This window comes from Theropithecus gelada, chromosome 9 (genome assembly GCF_003255815.1).
Source record: "Theropithecus gelada isolate Dixy chromosome 9, Tgel_1.0, whole genome shotgun sequence".
In the NCBI taxonomy this organism is placed as follows: domain Eukaryota; kingdom Metazoa; phylum Chordata; class Mammalia; order Primates; family Cercopithecidae; genus Theropithecus; species Theropithecus gelada.
Genome location: NC_037677.1, coordinates 34,558,990 through 34,578,796, shown reverse-complemented (window position 1 = coordinate 34,578,796; position 19,807 = coordinate 34,558,990). Strand labels below are relative to the sequence as shown.

Below are 19,807 nucleotides of genomic sequence, written 5' to 3'. Positions count from 1 at the left end.
AGTCCATTATTTAAAAACTCCCAAAAAAGAAACAGCTAAGCTCAGATAATTTCAACCGGAGAATTCTACCAAACATTTAAAGAATTAACACCAATTCTCAATTTCTTCCAGAAAATAGAAGAGGAAATAATACTTTCCAACTCCTATTATGAGACCACTATTATCTTGATATCTAAACCAGACAGACATTATAAAAAAGACACTCCAGAGAGATATCTCTCATGAACTCAACAAATACTCAGCAAAATATTAGCAATCAATACAACAATGTGTAAAAATAATTATACACCGTGACCAACTGGGATATTTTCTAGGAATGTAAGTGATCCAACATTTGAAAATCAATGTAATCTGCCATATCAACAGATTAAAGGAGAAAAATCATATGATTACATCTATTGAGGCAGAAATAGCATAGGACAAAATCCAATGCCCATTCAGAAGAACTCTAAGTAAGTTAGAAATAGAGGAGAATGACCTCAAATTGATTAGGAGCACCCACAAAAAAACCTACAGCTAACATCATACTTCATGGTGAAAGAGTAAATGCTTTTCCCCCACCATCAAGAACACGACGAGGACGTCAACCTTCCCCACTCTTTCTCAATAAAGCACTGGAAGATCTAGGTCCTGCATTAACGCAAGACCAAAAATAAAGGCATCAAGATTAGAAAGGAAGCAATAAAACTGTCCCTATTTGCAGATGACACGTTATCTATGCAGAAATCCCAAGGAATCTACACACAAACTCCTGGAACCAGTAAGTGATTTCAGCACTGTGGTAGGATACAAACACACAGAAGAAAGCATTTCTACAGGCTAACAATGAACATGCAGAAATTGAAATTAAAAACATAACACCATCATAATCGCTCCAAAGGAAGTGAAATATCTAGCTATACACTTAAGAAAACATGTACAGGATCTGGGTGCTCTTAGAGAATGCTGATAAAAGAGATTTTAAAAGGCCGAAATAAATGTAGAGACATTCCATGTTCATGGATTGGAAGACTTTTCAATTAAGCTCAAATTAATCTATCAGTGTAATGTAATCCCTATCAAAGTGCCAGCAAGGTATTCTGTACACAAAAATAAGCTTATTCTAAAATGTATATGCAAAAGGCAAAGGAAATAGGTTAATTAAAATGATCTTGACAGACAAGAATAAAGTGGGAGGAATTACTCTACCTGATACTAAGGCTTCCTATGTAGCTATGGCAACCAGGTCAGTGTGGTATTAGTGAAGGGACAGACATGGAGATCAATGAAATAGAATAGAGGACCCAGAAAGGAACACAATACAAAGTGTTAGTATTCAGCATATAAAAAACCTTTCACAGGCTGAGTGCGATGGCTCACACCTATAATTCCAGCACTTTGGGAGGCCAAGGCGGGCGGATCACCTGAGGTCAGGAGTTTGAGACCAGCCTGACCAACATGGTGAAACCCCAACTCTACTAACAATACAAAAATTAGCTGGGTGTGGTGGCACACGCCTGTAATCCCAGCTACTCGGAAGGCTGAGGCAGGAGAATCGCTTGAACCTGGGAGGCAGAGGTTGCAGTGAGCCGAGATTGCGCCATTGTACTCCAGCCTGGGCAACAAGTGCAAAACTGCATCTCAAAAAACAAAACAAAACAAAATTTCATAAATCAGTAAGAAGACTACAGTCAAAAAGAAAAAACATGCAAGCGATATAAATAGCAAATTCATAAAAGAAATAAACATGGCTAACATATTTATGAGATACTCAAATTCAGCAATAATGAGGATATACATTAACAACAAGATACTGTTCCATACTCATCGGGTGGGCCTAAATTTAAAATCTGACCATACCCACGTCTTGTGAGGATGTGAGGAAACAGGAACTCTCTTACACTGCTCAGAACCTTATTGTGGTGAGTTATTTGGCAATTTCTAATAATGTGAAAGGTGGGTCCGACCACAGACTCTAATTATATGCCCTGGAGAGCAGTTCTCAAACTGTGATCTGTGAACCCTGTGGGTACCTGAGACCCTTTCAGAAATCTGTGAGGTCAAAATTATTTTCATAACACTAAGAAGCTGTTTGCCTTGTTGATATGTTACCATCAGCATCAACAGTGCAAAAGCAGTGCTGTGGGTAAAACTGCTGGTGCCTTAGCACAAAACAAGACAATGGCACCAGCCCATACTCGTGGTCATCATATTCCTCAACACCACACCCTCAGGGTTCAACAAATGTCAGTTTCACTTAAGCATGTCCTTGATAGAGTATGAAGAATCCTTCATCTTATTAACTCTCAACCCTTTAGTACGCATCTTTGTAATGTTCTGTGACGAAATGGAAGTAAGTGTGTGTAAATACTTCTGCTGCGCACTAAACACAAAGGGTGCTTCAAGGAGAAGCTTTATGTTTATCACCTTGTCTTTACCTCCACTACAAACGTGTCAATGATGTGCTCCCGGGGGAGGAACCAGTGGGCCACTTCCTCTTCATCCATCACTGGAGCCAGATGAAACTGCTTCAGGTAAGTGTTGATTAATTCTCGAACTGATTTGATATCTTTTGATTCCATTGGTCTCAAACCTGAAGTCTTTGTAACCTTGTTGGAGGGAAAACAAAACAAATCCAGAAGTTCAGGTAGAAGACGAGTGAAATGACTTTGCGCTCAACGTGTGGTCTGCAGACCGGCAGAATGAGCAGCATGCGGGAGCCTGTTGGAGCTGCAGAGCACGGCCCTGCCCCAGAGCTAATGAATCCGAATCTGCAACTTGACAAGATTCCCTCGTGATTTGTACACACAATAAGGTTTAAGGAGAGCTGGGTTAAAATATAGGCGAGACAGACAATGTGTTGTATCTTCTTATCTGTGTGGCAAGTCTTTGGTCAGTATTGGCCATGACCCAAACAAAAATCAAAGGGAACACTACAAGCTCGTGATGTATGCCAATACCCAAAATACACCAATGCATACACCAATGCCAACAATGTTAACAGTCTACAAGATGGGATGTAGCCATCTTAGCATGACTTCTGGAGTACAGGCAGCCCTCCATATCCACTGGTTGTGTATCTGTGGGTTCAACCAACCTTAGGTGAAAAATATTAGGGGAAAAAAAACTGGAGAGTTGTATCTGTGCCGATCCTGTACAGACTTTTTTTCTTGTCATTATTTCTTAAAAATGCAGTGTAACAACTACTTACATAGCATTTAGATTGTATTTGGCCTTATAAGTAATGCAGAGATGATTTAAAGTATACAGGAAACGAGGGCGTGGTGGCTCATGCCTGTAATCCCAGAACTTTGGGAGGCTGACGCTGGTGGATCATTTGAGGTCAGAAGTTCGAGACCAGCTTGGCCAACATGGTGAAACCCTGTCTCTACCAAAAATGTAAAAATTAGCCAGCCATGGGGACAGGCAAGTGTAATCCCAGCTACTCAGGAGGCTGAGGCAGGAGAATCGTTTGAACCTGGGAGGCGGAGGCTGCAGTGAGCCAAGATCACACCACTGCACTCCAGCCTGGGAGACAGGGTGAGATTCCATCTCAAAAATAAATAAATAAATAAAATAAAGTATACAGGAGGATGTGCATACATTATATGCAAATACACAATGCTCTGCCATCTTACATAAGGGACTTGAGCGCCCAAGGATTCTGGTATCTGAGGGGTCCTAGAAGCAATCCCTCATGGTTTCTGAGGGATGCTTTAAAACTGCCAAGTCTGACATTTTGAAAACACAACTGAGCAACTTGTTTTGTCATTCAATAGCCCATTAAAAGCGTGTGGTGATTTTGTTCTCTTGAACAAAAATGATACGGGAGTAAATCATATCAGGCTGGGATGGGAAGGCAAGCATCGTTCATAGCCAAGTATTTTCTAAAGGCAAACGGGTTTACGGCCATACCACCCTGAAAGCGTCTATCTCGTCTAACGGCAAATGGCTGCCAGGGACACGGCCTGGCCTCTCCTGCCACATCTTCTGGGTAAAGGTGATCAGGGTAGGTGTTTTATCACTACTCCAGGGCTTTACAGTTTAAAAAATTAAGCCATAGGAATAAAAAACCTAAAAGTCAGGACAGGTCCCCATTTGAATTTGTTCAACTGTTGTCCTCATAAAAGCCCCTGACATCACTTTGCTCTCCAGAACTGTTCAGAGGCCGGGGGACTTGAGACTAAAAGTCAGAAAGCCCAACAAACAATTTTAAACTGAGAAATACAGGTTTATTTTTTTCTGTAAACCTGATTTTTTTTCCCCCTTGGAGAAATACTAGATACATTTTAAGAGATGAATAATCTGTATATACATTTTGCTACTCTACTTTTTCTGCCCTAAATAATTTCTAAATATTTTTTAAAATTTTATATAATCTAGTAGTTCCACTCTCAAGAAATGTTTTTAAATGAAAAACTTCCTGTAGAATTAGGTCATTATAATTCCTGCATGCCCCCAGGTAGAAGCCCAAGGGGGAAACCAGGGCTTTTTTTTGAGATGGAGTCTTACTTTTGTTGCCCAGGCTGGAGTGCAATGGTGCGATCTCGGTTCACTGCAACCTCCACCTCCTGGGTTCAAGCGATTCTCCTGCCTCAGCCTCCTGAGTAACTGGGATTACAGGCACCTGCCACCACACCCGGCTAACTTTGTACTTTTAGTAGAGACAGGGTTTCACCACATTGGCCAGGCTGGTCTCCAATGCCTGACCTCAGGTGATCTGCCCACCTCAGCCTCCCAAAGTGCTGGGATTACAGGCGTGAGCCACCACACCAGGCCAAGGAAAATAGGTTTTCTCTTGAGTGCCAGCTCTCATCAACTATTAGCTGTGCTGAGGTTTCTAAGCTTCAGTGACACACAGTGCTGATTGATTATCGATTAGTTAGGGGAAAGGGGAATGGGAGGTGCATGCTCTATATTTATAGACCAACAGTCCTCAGCTGAATATTTACTATAGGCCATTCTATTATGATTTATGTCATCTCGAAAGCACTGCAGCTAAAATACCATTTAATAATATAAATTTAGAGAATTTAAGTCCTTCACATTTAACAGGCAACGCATACCTTTAGTCTTTCTGTAGCTCTCAAAACCAATGAGTCAGAAACATCCAGATCTCCACTGGAAATAAATAAGCACTTCTAAATGCTAGTGGGAAAACCAAAACCATATAAAATATATATCATAGTCATTTAAAAAATTAGTTTCTGCTATGAGGCAGACTTAGCTTGATAAATTTCAAATAGCCTTTCTCAATATCAGAATTTTTTTTCTTTTGTTAGTAGTTCAGTAACAATCAACAATATCAAGCAATTAGATGAATTAATGAGAGCCACAGGATATATAATATCTGTTAATAGAGAACATTCAGAAATGAAGAAAACATTTCCCAACTTCCTTCTAGAGCAAAACATTCTTCTGGAGCACAATTCTCATTCATTAAATATCCAACTGTGAAACCACTAAAGGAACTGCCCAGCAGATACCCTTAAAGCAGCAGTTTTCAAATATTTCGGTCTTGGGACCCTTTTACACTCTTTTTTTTTTTTTTTTTTTTTTAGAAAGAGTCTCACTCTGTCACCCAGGCTGGAGTGCAGTGGTGCGATCTCAGCTCACTGCAACCTCTGCCTCCTGGGTTCAAGTGATTTGATCCTGCCTCAGCTTCCCAAGTAGCTGGGATTACAGGCACGTGCCACCACACCCAGCTAATTTTTTGTATTTTTAGTAGAGACGGGGTTTTATCGTGTTATCCAGGATGGTCTCGATCTCCTGACCTTGTGATCCGCCCGCCTCAGTCTCTCAAAGTGCTGGGATGACGGGCATGGGCCACTGCTCCTGGCCTGCACTATTAATAATGATTGAGTACCTCCAAAGAGCTTTGCTTATGTGGGCTATGCATATATCCACACTTACCATATTAGAAATCAAAACTGAGAACATTTTTAAACAAAAGACTACAGAAATACACATGCCACATGGCCTCTAGAAGACTTCCCAGTATACTCAGAAGAGAATGAAAGTGAGAAAAATAAATATTAGTGTTATTATGAAAATAGTAACAACAACAACAAAAAAATGACTGCATGAATTCAAAGATCTTGGGGGACTTCCAGAGGTCCCTGGGCCACACTTTGAGAACTGCTATCTTAGGTCTCTAAAGGTTAGAAAAATAAGTAGCAGAATTTAGACAAGCAATACGCTGTCTAAATTCAGGTAAAAAGTATCCTAAGTTTGGCAACTTATAAGCATTTTGAACAAATTTTTACAGAAGCATTAAAGCATAAGAGCACACCAAGATGTATCAGCTATAAAAAAATAGAAAGTCCTAGAAAACAGGGTAAGAATATTTACATTTGCTGACTAATAGCTAAAATAATCTGTGTAACAATGAAATACTGCCGGGTGTGGTGGCTCACGCCTGTAATCTCAGCACTTTAGGAGGCCAAGGCGGGCGGATCACAAGATCAAGAGATCGAGACCATCCTGGCCAACATGATGAAACCCCGTCTCTACTAAAAATACAAAAATTAGCTGGGTGTGGTGGCACGTGGCTGTAGTCCCAGCTACTCAGGAGGTTGAGGCAGGAGAATTGCTTGAATCCGGGAGGCGGAGGTTGCGGTGAGCCAAGATCGTGTCACTGCACTCCAGCCTGGCGACAGAACGAGACTTCATCTCACGGAAAAAAAAAAAGAAATAACTTTTGAAAAGCAAAACAAGCACTCAAATTATAACTCTTGTCCTCAGAAAGTAGGAGGGCTGTTAGGATTAGGTGAAAATGGCTAGCTTCCGTATAATGGAATAGTGAAGCGGTCGTGTTTTCTGAGAGTTCGATAAAACACAGAGAATCATTTCCAGTAACTGAGAAAAATCTCAGTTTCATAAGCAAACTCTGTATCTGAATCAGATATCCTTTCCCATGGCCCAACTAATATGCATGATTCATTGGCCTCTATGTGCATTGAAATCTGTGTAAAATCTGCTTGTAAGTACATAAGCAAATGAAGCTCAGAGCTCTATTAAAAAACAGTAGTGTTATCTGTCAAGTATATGGTGCAAACCATTTGAGAGCCAAGATTCCAGAGGAGAGATGTAAGCAATGATTATGGTTATTTGTATGATTCAAAAAGGAGCAGAGAGAATGCTAAACACTTAAAAAACCATCTAATGCCACTGAATATAGAAGACCTTATATGCCTTGACATATCTTAGCAAGCGCATCCTCCTCGCAGAACAGTGCTAGGACCTTAGTGGATCATTCTCTGACTTCTCCTGCTTTTTCTTTTTATCGACATCAAATTACCTTTCATTGATACAGACGCGCAAAATCGAACTTGGAAATACTCAACACCAAATCAAACAAAACAAAACAAAACAAAATCCCAAACACTGAAAGCGTAGGGAGGCATGGCAAGGTGTGTTTCTTGGGGAAACCTTAGTATTTTAGGTTAACAGTTGTGAACGGCGCAGACTCTGTGACAGCTGTGTTTCTGGCCAGCAGACTCTGAGCAAGTCAATCTTACGTACTCATGGCCCCTTCTGTGCTATGGGGATAACGACCCATCCTCCTGTGGCTGTTATGATTAGTAAATGAGACTGTTGTGAGGCTGTTAAATGTCTAGTATAACGCTGGCCACAATGAATGTTAGCTCCTATATTGAAAAGTCCATGAAAAAGACATAAAGCTGGCGCTCCTATAAGCAAAAACAGCAATGATGAAGCAGAAAATGAGATTGATCTGTACAGCAAAAGCTGTATTCCATAAGGAGGCTTTTATGCTGAATGGTACAAAAACGTTCTTAAATGACTTGACTGCTAGCAGTGGTATCACCCATCTGGGCCCATAGGAGAGGAAGGGGCATCTGGTATATGCAGTACTGTCCAGTTTAACTCAAGAGGCAGACACCCAAGGGACTGCTGTCAGCACCTTCCAATTTCATAATATCTGTACTTTAATCTCTTTTATTATATTAATTTACTCTTAATTTTCATTTCCTTTCCTATGACTTAAAAGGGGGAAAGGAGATTGGGGAAAGCCAATGAGAGCTGTTTGCACCTTGACAGTCGTCCTTTTCTGCCTTGATTTATGCTGTAATGTACCCACAGTGAGACATTTAGTGGGGCTGAGCCATGGTGTCCCCACAGTGGGTCATGTTAGAGGGGATGGCAGAGGCAGAGGGAGCTAACAGGGAAACACAGAGGTCTGGGGCCTGCATCCCAAGCCCTCCCCTTAGTCATATTAACACATCCTTGCCTAAGTGTCAACCATCATGCACCTCAGTTTCTTTGTCTGTAAAATGGGGATAAGAAGTACTAACTTCAAAAGGTTGCTGTGAGAATAAATTGAATAATGTATTTGAAAGCACTTCATAAATTTCAGTTTATGGGTGCGGGAAAGGCAGTCACTATCACAGCATGACTGGAACAGGACCACTACCAGGAGCCCAGGCTCACTGGAAGTAAGATGCCACAGTCTGGTTTCCTAATCAATGCCTGTACCCATGAGAAGACTGACTCTTGTACAAAAATATTAAGGCTGATGAATGGAGTCAAGTCAAAAATACTTCTAGCACCTTAAGAAAATCATCGTGAGTAAACCAATGATATGTGCTAAAACTCCTCATTCATCACTCCATCGTAGGCAACCTACATGTAAGTGTGTGTTTTCCTTGTACATAAGCTAGGCTGCTTCAGGTTCTCTTTGAAATTTAGCGAGACCAAAGTGGAACAGCATTCACCTACGGTGAAAAAAGCAGGCATGCTTGAACTTTTTATTCCTTTTTTTTTTTTTGAGATGGAGTCTTGCTCTGTGGCCAGGCTGGAGTGCAATGGCGCAATCTTGGCTCACTGCAACCTCCGCCTCCCAGGTTCAAGTGATTCTCCTGCCTCAGCCTCCCTAGTAGCTGGGACTACAGGCGCATGCCACCATGTACAGCTAATTTTTTAATTTTTAGTAGAGACGGGGTTTCACCATGTTGGCCAGGGTGGTGTCGATCTCTTGACCTTGTCAGCCGCCTGCCTCGGCCTCCCAAAGTGCTGGGATTACAGGCATGAGCCACTGTGCCTGGCCAAAGATTTTATTTCAATTCACACGTCACAACACTTTAAACAAAAGATCCCACCAGTGGTGCACAGATTTTAAGATGGCCCCCACGGATCCCACTTCCTGGGGTTCACGCCTGTGTGATCTGCTCCTGTTACGTGTGGGCAGGACCTGTCATTTGGTTCTAACCAACAGAAATGACAATGGTAGCTGGATGCAGTGGCTCACACCTATAATCCCAGCACTTTCAGAGGCCGAGGCGGGAGGATCACCTGAGGTCAGGAGTTCGAGACCAGCTTGACTAACATAGTGAAACCCCGTCTCTACTAAAAATACAAAAATTAGTTGGACGTGGTAGTGCATGCCTGTAGTCCCAGCTAGTTGGGAGGCTGAGGAAGGAGAATCGCTTGAACCCAGGAGGCAGAGGTTGCAGTGAGCTGAGATTGTGCCACCGCACTCCAGCCTGGACAACAGAGTGAGACTCCATCTTTAAAAAAAAAAAAAAAAAAAAAGAAATGGCAGTGGCGACTGGATGTCACTTTCATGAATCATCTGCATAAGGTTCTGGCTTCCATCTGGCCAGCAGATTCTCTCTGTAGACTCTCTCTCTCTCACTGGCTTTGACGAATAAGCTGCCATGCTGTGAGCTGCCCTATGGAGAACCCAACATGGCAAAGAACTGAGGCCCTTGGTCCAACAGCCAGTGAGGAACTCAATCCTGCCAACAACTACAGGAGCCCGGAAATGGATCCTTCCCTAGTCAAGTTTCAGATGAGACCCCAGCCCTGGCTGACACCTGGGTGGCAGCTTCAGGAAAGACCCTGAATGAAGCACAGGACTCAGCTAAGCTGTGACTGGATTTCTGGCCCACAGAAGCTGTGTGATAATAAGTGTTGTTTTAAGCAGCTCAGTTTGTGGTCATTTTTTACATGGCCATAGATAACTAATATACCAGCCAAGCCCCAAATAAAGCCAAGTCTGGAAAGCAAATTTATTTGTTTCCCTATTCAAAATGATAACTTGGCCGGGCGTGGTGGCTCACACCTGTAATCCCAGCACTTTGGGACCTGGAGGCAGGCGGATCACGAGGTCAGGAGTTCGAGACCAGCCTGGCCAACACAGTGAAACCCCATCTCTATTAAAAATACAAAAATCAGCTGGGCGTGGTGGCGCACACCTGTAATTCCAGCTATTTGGGAGGCTAAAGCAGGAGAATTGCTTGAACCCGGGAGGTGGAGGTTGCAATGAACTGACATCAAGCCACTGCACTCCAGCCTGGGTAACAGAGCAAGACTCCGTCTCAAAAATAAAAATATTAAAAAATTACAAAAATAACTTTTCAGCTGGGTGCCGTGGCTCATGCCTGTAATCCCAGCACCTTGGGAGGCTGAAGCAGGTAGGTTCACTTGAGGTCAGGAGTCTGAGGCCAGCCTGGCCAACATGGTGAAACCCCGTCTCTATTAAAAATATAAAAATTAGCCAGGTGTGGTGGTAGGTGCCTGTAGTCCCAGCTACTTAGGAGGCTGAGTGGGGAGAATTGCTTGAACCCGGGAGGCTGAGGTTGCAGTGAGCTGAGATTGTGCCATTGCACTCCAGCCTGGGCAACAGAGCAAGACTCTGTCTCAAAAAAAAATAAAAATAAAAATAGTAATGACAACTTTTCACATTGAGAACGAGATAGTTTAAGAAGATGGTAATTTAATGAGACATGATTTCCGCTCCCTGGGTCTCTCCTCTATACCTGATTCCTGAGTTCCAAAGCATTAAGAAATCAGCAGCCTGGACTTTTCTTCCTTCTTACTTAACAGACCGTAAATTCCCCACATTTCAAAACTTACTTGCCTTGAGTTCAGTCTGATCCAACTACCAACGGAACAACTTTAAGAGCCTTAGGAAAAAAGGAAAGACTGGTATTTCCAAACAAACTCCCTACCTTCCCTAGCTCCCGAGTTCCATGAAATCTCTTTTGCTCCATATTCACTTCCTCAGACACGAGTCAGTTTTTAGACGCCTGCAAATAATTCTTTTCTGCATTAAAAGCATCAGTTGTTACAGCTTCAAAAAACTGCAAATCATTCTTACTTACATCTGGAAGTCTGTATAGTTTCATTGTTCTCTGTAAAGTCATATTTCTACTCAAGTGAGAAAATTTCACTTCTACCAGTTTTCTGGGGTTTAGTGATCGATGCCAGTATCTGGAATACAATAAAGGTTTTAAAATCTAATTGATTTCTAACTCTACAAGTTTCACTCTTTGTCTCAGCTTGGCTGTTACATAAGCATTTACTACTTACTTTTTTTTTTTGAGACAGACCCTCTGTACTAGACAGAGGCCCTCATCCTACATCATCATTTTATCAGTCAATTTTTAATCTCTAGAATGTATCTTGTACTCCTAGTTATGTTCTTCTGGAGTTTGTGACCTTTCATCTTTTTCACTAAAGAGAAATCTCAAAACTGCAAAAGAAATATTAATTGGGCGCGACGGCTCACGCCTGTAATCCCAGCACTTTGGGAGGCTGAGGTGGGCAGATCACTTGAGGCCAGGAGTTCGAGACCAGCCTAGCCAACATGGTGAAACCCCATCTCTACTAAACATACAAAAATTAGCCGGGCGTGATAGTGTGCGCCTGTAATCCCAGCTACTCGGGAGGCTGAGGCAGGAGAATTGCTTGAACCCGGGAGGCGGAGGTTGCAGCAGTGAGCCGAGATCACGCCACTGCACTCCAGCATGGGCAACAGAGCAAGAGTATCTCAGACACACACAAAAAAGAAATATTAATCATAGCCAGGTTTCCAAGTGTTTAAGGACCATCACTGATTCTACAAAAGGCCAATCAGAAAGTTTAAAAACATGAAAATAAATCCCCTAAATTAGTAGCCTTCACTTTTACAGACTACACACCAAAGAAAACAACTTTTTGAGAAACTAGCTTAAATTTCTTAAGTGATTCCAGGCTCTGGGATAAATGATTTGTATTAAAATATACCCGTGAAGTCTAGCATTCCACTTACTTAACGAATGTAATAATTTAACAGGATATAGTAATTTCATCCTATTTAAGTCAATAGTTTCATCCTATTTAAGTCAATAAAAACAGTGGTGAGGGGTGGGGAGATAAACTCCAATGTTTTAGAAACAGGTTAGTCTTGTGGCAATCTGATAATTTTCTTACTGGAATAACCTTTGAAAGCTTGAATAGTGCAGACGAAGTTGTAAAAACAGAGCTTAGGTCTCCCTACATCTGAGCCTTTTGAATGGATGCTTAACAGACTTTCAGGACACTTTGGCGGTGCTGCAAAGCACGGCAGAAAACTAAGCTTTGGGGTGGAAAGAAAATGGTATGACATTGGAATTTCAAGATCATCATGTCCTAGGTTTTCCCATGAAGAGAGAGCACCCATCTTTCACATGGAATAGACTTAGAAGTATAGATCCACACGAGGTCAGGAGTTTGAGACCAGCCTGACCAACATGTTGAAGCTCTGCCTCTACTAAAAATACAAAAATTAGCTGGGTGTGGTGGCACATGCCTGTAATCCCAGCTACTCGGGAAGCTGAGGCAGGAGAATCGCTTGAACCCAGGAGGCGGAGGTTGCAGTGAGCCGAGATCACACCACTGCACTCCAGCCTGGGCAACAAAGCGAGAGTCTGTCTCAAAAAAAAAAAAAAAAAAAGTATAGATCCAGTATCATTAGTAGGAAAATATCAAAAACTTTTTTTTTTTTTAATCACCAAGTGGCAAATGATATACCAGAAAGAATACTGGACTTGGTGATTCTAGGTTCTAGTCTCCATCTCTGCTACCAGCAAACTACTTCTAGAACAGTGGTGAGGCTCAACATGTTTGATAAAGGGAGGACCTGAGGTAGAAATATGGTACTGGTACCTGCACGTGGCCACAGGCTTAGGAAGAACCACTCCCGCGGTGTACACAGCCTGGAAGATCCCTTCCAGGTTCACTCTTCTAGTGATTTCTCGGATTAGCACTGGGGCTACCCGTTTGGATCTCAACTTCTTATGAACACAAAGAAAGTTGATTTCTACCATCTTCTTCACACTAAGGAATAAAGATGGTGAAGATTAAGAGTCAAAACAAGATTAAAAATGAAGAGTCAACACATTTTAAAAAATAAGATGATACCCAGGAAATATCCAAGAATAAGAATGCAGGCCAGGCACAGTGGCTCTCGCCTGTAATCTCAGCACTTTGGGAGGCCAAGGCAGGTGGACTGCTTGAAACCAGGAGTTCGAGACCAGCCTGAGCAACACTGAGACTCTCATCTAGAAACATCAGCCAGTCATGATGCCGCATGCATGTGGTCCCAGTTATTGGGAGGCTGAGGTGGAAGGATCACTTGAGCCCGGGAGGCAGAGGTTGCAGTGAGCCATGATCGCATCACTGAACTCCAGGCCTCCAGCCTGGGCAACAGAGCAAGGCCCTGTCTCAAAAAAAAAAAAAAAAAGAAAAAGAAAAAGAACATAAAGGCCATTCTTTTTTTTTTTTTTTTTTGAGACAGACTGTCGCACTGACACCCAGGCTGGAGTGCAATGGTGCAATCTCGGCTCACTGTAACCTCTGACTCCCGGGTTCAAATTATTCTCCTTTGTCAGCCTCCCGAGTGGCTGGAATTACAGGCGCGTGCCACCACGCCCAGTTAATTTTTGTATTTTTAGCAGAGACGGGGTTTCACCATATTGACCACACTGGTCTCGAACTCCTGACCTCGTGATCCACCTGCCTTGGCCTCCCAAAGTGCTGGGATTATAGGCATGAGCCACCGCGCCTGGCCTGAGAGCCACTCTTTAATACAATATTTAAGAAAAATATTCTATCACTTAGACATTTCACAAATTCAGACGGAAACACTATTCCCAATATCTTCCTGCCAAAATGACTGTAAAACGCATGGAGGCTCCAACCCTCTTGTTCTAAATACATTTTAGGACTTTGGTCTGTTATAAGTTTTCAGTTTAGAAATTGGATCAGCTATGGTTCTTTAAACTTTTTTTTTTTTTTTTTTTTTTTTTTTTTTGAGATGAGGTCTCACTATGTTAACCAGGCTGGTCTCGAACTCCTGGCCTCAAGTAATCCTCCTGTCTCAACCTCCCAAAGTGCTGGGATTACGAGCATGAATCACTACGACCTGCCCCTCTTTAAGTTTCTAGATCTGTTTTTCCAATAATGTACATAATTACGGCAATAACTGGGTCATCCGGTGCAGAATCTGGTAAGATAATTGCTTTGGAGTGTGATACAAACCCCTGGGATCCCTGAGAGGGGCTTTGAGCAGACCAGAGCTGGTGCTGTTCTGAGCTACAATAAACCTCCTGGATCTTCAAAGCCTGTTCCTGGCTCTGTTTCCAGGTACACATTTCATTTGGCACAAAATATTCCTTCAGATCAAATGCTTTTCACAGTAAATAAGCTAACCTAATATACTGAAAAGTAAAGAGACCAATTTTTTTTTTTTTTTTTTTTTGAGACGGAGTCTTGCTCTGTCACCCAGGCTGGAGTGCAGTGGCCGGATCTCAGCTCACTGCAAGCTCCTCCTCTCGGGTTCACGCCATTCTCCTGCCTCAGCCTCCCGAGTAGCTGGGACTACAGGCACCCGCCACTTCGCCCGGCTAGTTTTTTTTTGTATTTTTTAGTAGAGACGGGGTTTCACCGTGTTAGCCAGGATGGTCTCGATCTCCCGACCTCGTGATCCGCCTGTCTCGGCCTCCCAAAGTGCTGGGATTACAGGCTTGAGCCACCGCGCCCGGCCAAGAGACCAATTATTATGACATCTGTGACTTTCACAGCTGGATCTTTGACTTTCTGGGCTGGAGATCCTAACTAAAAATGCAATGTATCCTATGGGGAGAAAGCTTTATCTCTCCTAAAAAATTTTTAAGCAATCTTTTTTTTTTTTTGAGATGAAGTCTTGCTCTGTTGCCCATGCTGGATGGAGTGCAATGGTATAATCTTGGCTCACTGCAACCTCTTCCTCCTGGGTTCAAGTGATTCTCGTGCCTCAGCCTCCCAAGTAGCTAGGATTACAGGTACGTGCCACTATGCTGGCTAATTTTTGTATTTTTAGTAGAGACGGGGTTTCGCCATGTTGGCCAGGCTGGTCTTGAACTCCTGACCTCAAGTGATCTGCCAGCCTCAGCCTCGACCAAAGTCCTGGAATTACAGGTGTGAGTCACCATGCCTGGCCAAGGCTTCGTTTATTCTGATACATATATGTGTGAGCATGTATGAGACTGAGCGGCAGAGAGAGAAAAAGAGAACCTACTGTCCTTTATTTTTATTCACAGTCCAGGTTTTTTTTTCTTTACTACTTAATAAACTTTATGTTTTAAAGCAGTTTTAGGTTCACAGCAAAACCAATCAGAGAGTTTCCATAAAGCCTCTGCCTCCACACATACACAACCTCCCTGACCACCGACAGCTTGCATTCAGTCATTTTTTTTTTTGTTTTGAGACGGAGTTTCACTCATGTTACCCAGGCTGGAGTGCAGCGGCGCAATCTCGGCTCACTGCAACCTCCGCCTCCTGGGTTCAAGCAATTCTCCTGCCTCAGCCTCCTGAGTAGGTGGAATTACAGGTGCCTGCCACCACGCCCAGCTAATTTTTGTATTTTTAGTAGAGATGGGGTTTCACCATGTTAGCCAGGTTGATCTTGAACTCCTGAGCTCAGGTGATCTACCTGCCTCGGCCTCCCAAAGTGTTGGGATTAGAGGCGTGAGCCACCACGCCTGGCCTGCATTCAGTAACTTTTAAAGGCCTACTCTAACTGTAATTCTTGGAAAAGAAACATATAAAAACAGCATGGTCGAGCTTAAACATGTACCTGTCATAAATCCGAATGTTTGCTGGGATGGCGCTTATGAACCCGACCAGCTTTTTGTTTGAAGACACTCTGACCCCACAGTGCCACTGCAGGAGCCAGCCTGGTGGACGCAGAGCCCTGAGGTCACGGTAGACAAGAAAACAGGCACCAGTTATTGTCCAAGAATACAGGAACAGAGGCAGGAGTCCCCAAGTCAACAGCGCCTATCCACGACATCTGTGACCACTGAGACTTACCACAACAGGAACTCGGGTGAATAGTCAAATCGGAACATATTGTCATCATCTTCTACGTAATTCTCATTTAACAACGTGTATAACTCCTTGAGCTATAAGATAAAACAAGTGTCCTATCCATGGTGCTCAGAATCAACTCAGAAGCAATGTGTGAATGCAGGAGTTGAATTTAAGAGGTTTCTACTCACTCACCACTTCGGCATTACTCAAGTCTAAAGTGTCCCACATAAAACCCTGTGGCAAAGAATACGGTTCTTGGCGTACGTTGTCTTTATCTGGTTCAATTGCACCATGAGATGTTATGACTTCATCTGAGCAGAGAGAGAAAGAGAAAAAAGAAAGGCAAAAAGAGAGAATATTAAATGACAAAGTATTCTAACCATCCAAAGTGGCCAGCGACATAAGCAAAATCAGACTTAGGGCCCTTGGGTTTCATATAATCTTTAAAAAGATGCTGTTATATCAAGCGCCTCTGGACTGAAACAGGAAAGCTAGGCAGTGGTGTGAAATCATTGCTGTTTCACCAATTATTTTTCTTTTTTTTTTTTCTTTTGAGACGGGGTCTCACTCTGTCGCCGAGGCTGGAGTGCAGCGGTGCGATCATGGTTCACTGAAGCCTCCAACTCCTGGGCTCAAGCGATCCTCTCTCCTCAGCCTCCCAAGTAGCTGGGACTAGAGGTGTACACCACAGTGCCCAGCTAATTGTTTAATTTTTTTTATAGAGACGGCATCTCATTATGTTGCCCAAGCTGATCTCAAACTCCTGGGTTCAAGTGATCCTCTAACCTCAGCCTCCCAAAGTGCTGGGATTATAGGTGTGAGCCACCGTGGCTGGCCTATTTTGCCAATTAAATAAAAGGAGAAATACTTTGTCATCCAATGGCAAAGATTTCATTACAAACAACAGTGATTCTGAGTCTCAAGGCCTACAATGCAGGCTTATCTTACACACCGTCATAAGCAATACAGGTTTCATCCGACAGCCTTGGGAGGTGTGTTCTTTTTACTGCATTTCCACAAACTGGGAGAGGAAAGGGCTGCAGTGACCTCTGCCCCCTCCCAGAAAAACATAAAGACAATTTCAAAGCTGGTTACTTCTCCCCATCTGAACTGCTAGCAGCGTAGTCCAGGCCATCACAGTTTCTAGTGATTTCCACCAAGATACCTTTTCCAAGTCATTCTCTGCAGAGCTTCCCAACACGGTGGGACTAAAACCCAGGCTCTTCCCCACGGCTGCTGCCTGCCTCAGCCCCCTCTCCATACCTTCCCTCCCCCCTGCTCCCAGTGCTCTGGCCATGCTGAGCAGGGCTGGCCTCAGCTCAGGGCCTTCCTGGTGCCTTCCTTTGGCTTGAGGCCCTCTGGTCCTCAAGGGACTGGCCCCTTGAAATTCCCAACAGAAGCTTACACATCACACATCACTTGCTTCCAGCATCTGTTGCTTAACTAAAGCCTTTCTCTACCTCAATGTGTCGCCCCTCCTCCCCAGCCTGGCCAGCTTTTGTCCTGCTTTTCCACCACTGTTTCCAGGTGTGTGCCCTGGACTATGCCTGGCATTTAATAACATTCAACAGACACCTGCTGAATGAGGGACCCTCAGGGCCTGGTCCTTCCACCACAGAACCTGATACACATTTTTAATACTCTAATGGGCTGGGCGCAGTGGCTCACTCCTGTAACCGCAGCACTTTGGGAGGCCAAGGCAGGCGGATCACTTGAGCCCAGGAGTTCGAGACCAGCCCAAGCAACATACTGAAACAGCATCTCTACAAAAAAAAAAAAAATACAAAAATTAGCCAGGTGTGGTGGTGTGCACTTGTGGTCCCAGATATGGGAGGCTGACATGGGAGGATCGCTTGAGCCCAGGAGATAGAGGCTGCAGTGAGCTATGATCATGCCACTGTACTCCAGGCTGGGTGATAGGGTGATAGAGTGAGACCCTATCTCAAAAATAAAAATAATAATAGTAATTTTTCAAGTGTGGGGAAATTGGATGTTTTCATTGGGATAGAAATTGGACTAAAATAATGGTTATCGAAAGTCAGTATCACTACCTAGTATTTGTATTTTCAGAAGAAAAATATTACTCCTGCATAGATTTCAAATCTGTGGTATGAAATAAATGATACACGTGAAGTTAATACTCTTTGTGTTTTTATTGTTGTTGTTCATCCAGCTTTGTTTCTAGGGTAAAAAAGAGAAAAGCAGAAAGACTTACCTAGTTTAGGTACTGGCTGTGTGTCCCAAAACTGGTATCTGTGCTTTGCAGCCTCGTCAATGTTCCTGGCTGGGCCCTGGCATGCGGATAACAGCTCCATTGCTCTCTGGATATCCTGTAACTTCTCCATTGGAACACTGGGATTCTATGACAGCAAAGACAGACACACAGAATATGAGAGAGCGGCTGCTGATCTTAAACTTGAGCAGATGCACGTGTATCTGCCTCAGAGACTATAATACCTACACACTAACAATCCTCCTCCAAGCCCGGTCAAGGCCATGGGCTTGTGTGTTACACATGAAAATAGAAGCAAACCTTTTGTTAAAGGTAACAACAGTTGTGTAGTTTTAATGGGGCTCTGGCAGTTTGGGGAATCTAAATTGAAGCACGCTTTGCTTCAGTTTCCCATCCACCTACAAATGGTCCCCGGCATTACTCCTCTGGGGGAGACGTGAAATGCATGCATTACTGTCATCCAGCAGCCAGGCAGCCACGAGCCTTGGGGGCACTGTCAGAGTAAATGCTCTGCAGAAGCAATGAGGGGATGAGGGAAAGAACTTCCAGAATGGAAACACAGCAAAGAAGGGAAGGGAAGGGAAGGGAAGGGGAGAAGAGGTGAGGGGAGGGGAGGGGAAGAAAGGAAGAAAGAGAGAGAGAGAGAGAGAAAACAAAGAAAGAGAGAGGATTGGCCGTGGTGTCTCACGCCTATAATCCCAGCACTCTGGGAGGCCAAGGTGGGCAGATCACCTGAGGTCAGGAGTTAAGAGACCAGCCTGGCCAACATGGTGAAACCCTGTCTCTACAACAATACAAAAATTAGCCAGGCATGATGGCAGGTAATCCCAGCTACTCGGGAGGCTGAGGCGGGAGAATTGCTTGAACCTGGCAGGTGGAGGTTGCAGTGAGCTGAGATCTTGCCATTGCACTCCAGCCTGGGTGACAAGAGTGAGACTCTGTCAGGAAAGGGAAAGGGAAGGGAAGGAAAGGGAGAGAGGTAGAGAGAGAGAGAAAGAAAAGAGAAAGAAAGAAAGAAAGAGAGAGAGAAAGAGAAAGAGAGAGAGAAAGAAAGGAAGGAAGAAGAGAGAGAGAAGGAGGAAGGAGAGGGAGAGGGGGAGGAGGGAACAAGGAGGGAGGGAGGGAGGAAGGGAGGAAGGAAGGAAGGAAGGAAGGAAGGAAGGAAGGAAGGAAGGAAGGAAGGAAGGAAGGAAGGAAGGAAGGAAGATCGATCTGAACCCAGTGCTGAACTGGGATGAAAATGATCAAGAAAGGAAATCTCTAACCACGCCCCTTCCTCCCGGCCACACCCTGCCCTTCTCCTGACCCTCCTGATCCTCTAGAGACAAACTCTCCCACCAGAAGGATGAGAAATTTCCTCTGTACTTCAGATCCTGGGCAACCATAGCCTATTGTTCCCAACCCAAGTGTTGGAAACTGGACTCCTTTTTAGGTAAAACAGTACCTTTAAATTCTAAGATTCCTTTCTCAGAGCCAATA

The 19,807-nt window shown here is 43.6% G+C and overlaps 1 protein-coding gene across 4 annotated transcripts in view; it reads right to left on the bottom strand.

The window, feature by feature from the left end:
- Positions 1 to 19,807, bottom strand: part of NMT2 (N-myristoyltransferase 2) — a 62,660-nt gene that overhangs the window by 9,583 nt on the left and 33,270 nt on the right. For all 4 annotated transcript variants that reach the window (XM_025397424.1, XM_025397423.1, XM_025397422.1 and 1 more), the window contains 7 exons: positions 18,311 to 18,455; positions 16,288 to 16,406; positions 16,096 to 16,187; positions 15,860 to 15,976; positions 12,910 to 13,080; positions 11,106 to 11,214; positions 2,418 to 2,588 (listed from right to left, as the gene is read on the bottom strand). In XM_025397424.1, coding sequence (XP_025253209.1) covers positions 2,418 to 2,588; positions 11,106 to 11,214; positions 12,910 to 13,080; positions 15,860 to 15,976; positions 16,096 to 16,187; positions 16,288 to 16,406; positions 18,311 to 18,455 — 924 coding nt within the window. The remainder of the gene's footprint in view (positions 1 to 2,417; positions 2,589 to 11,105; positions 11,215 to 12,909; positions 13,081 to 15,859; positions 15,977 to 16,095; positions 16,188 to 16,287; positions 16,407 to 18,310; positions 18,456 to 19,807) is intronic.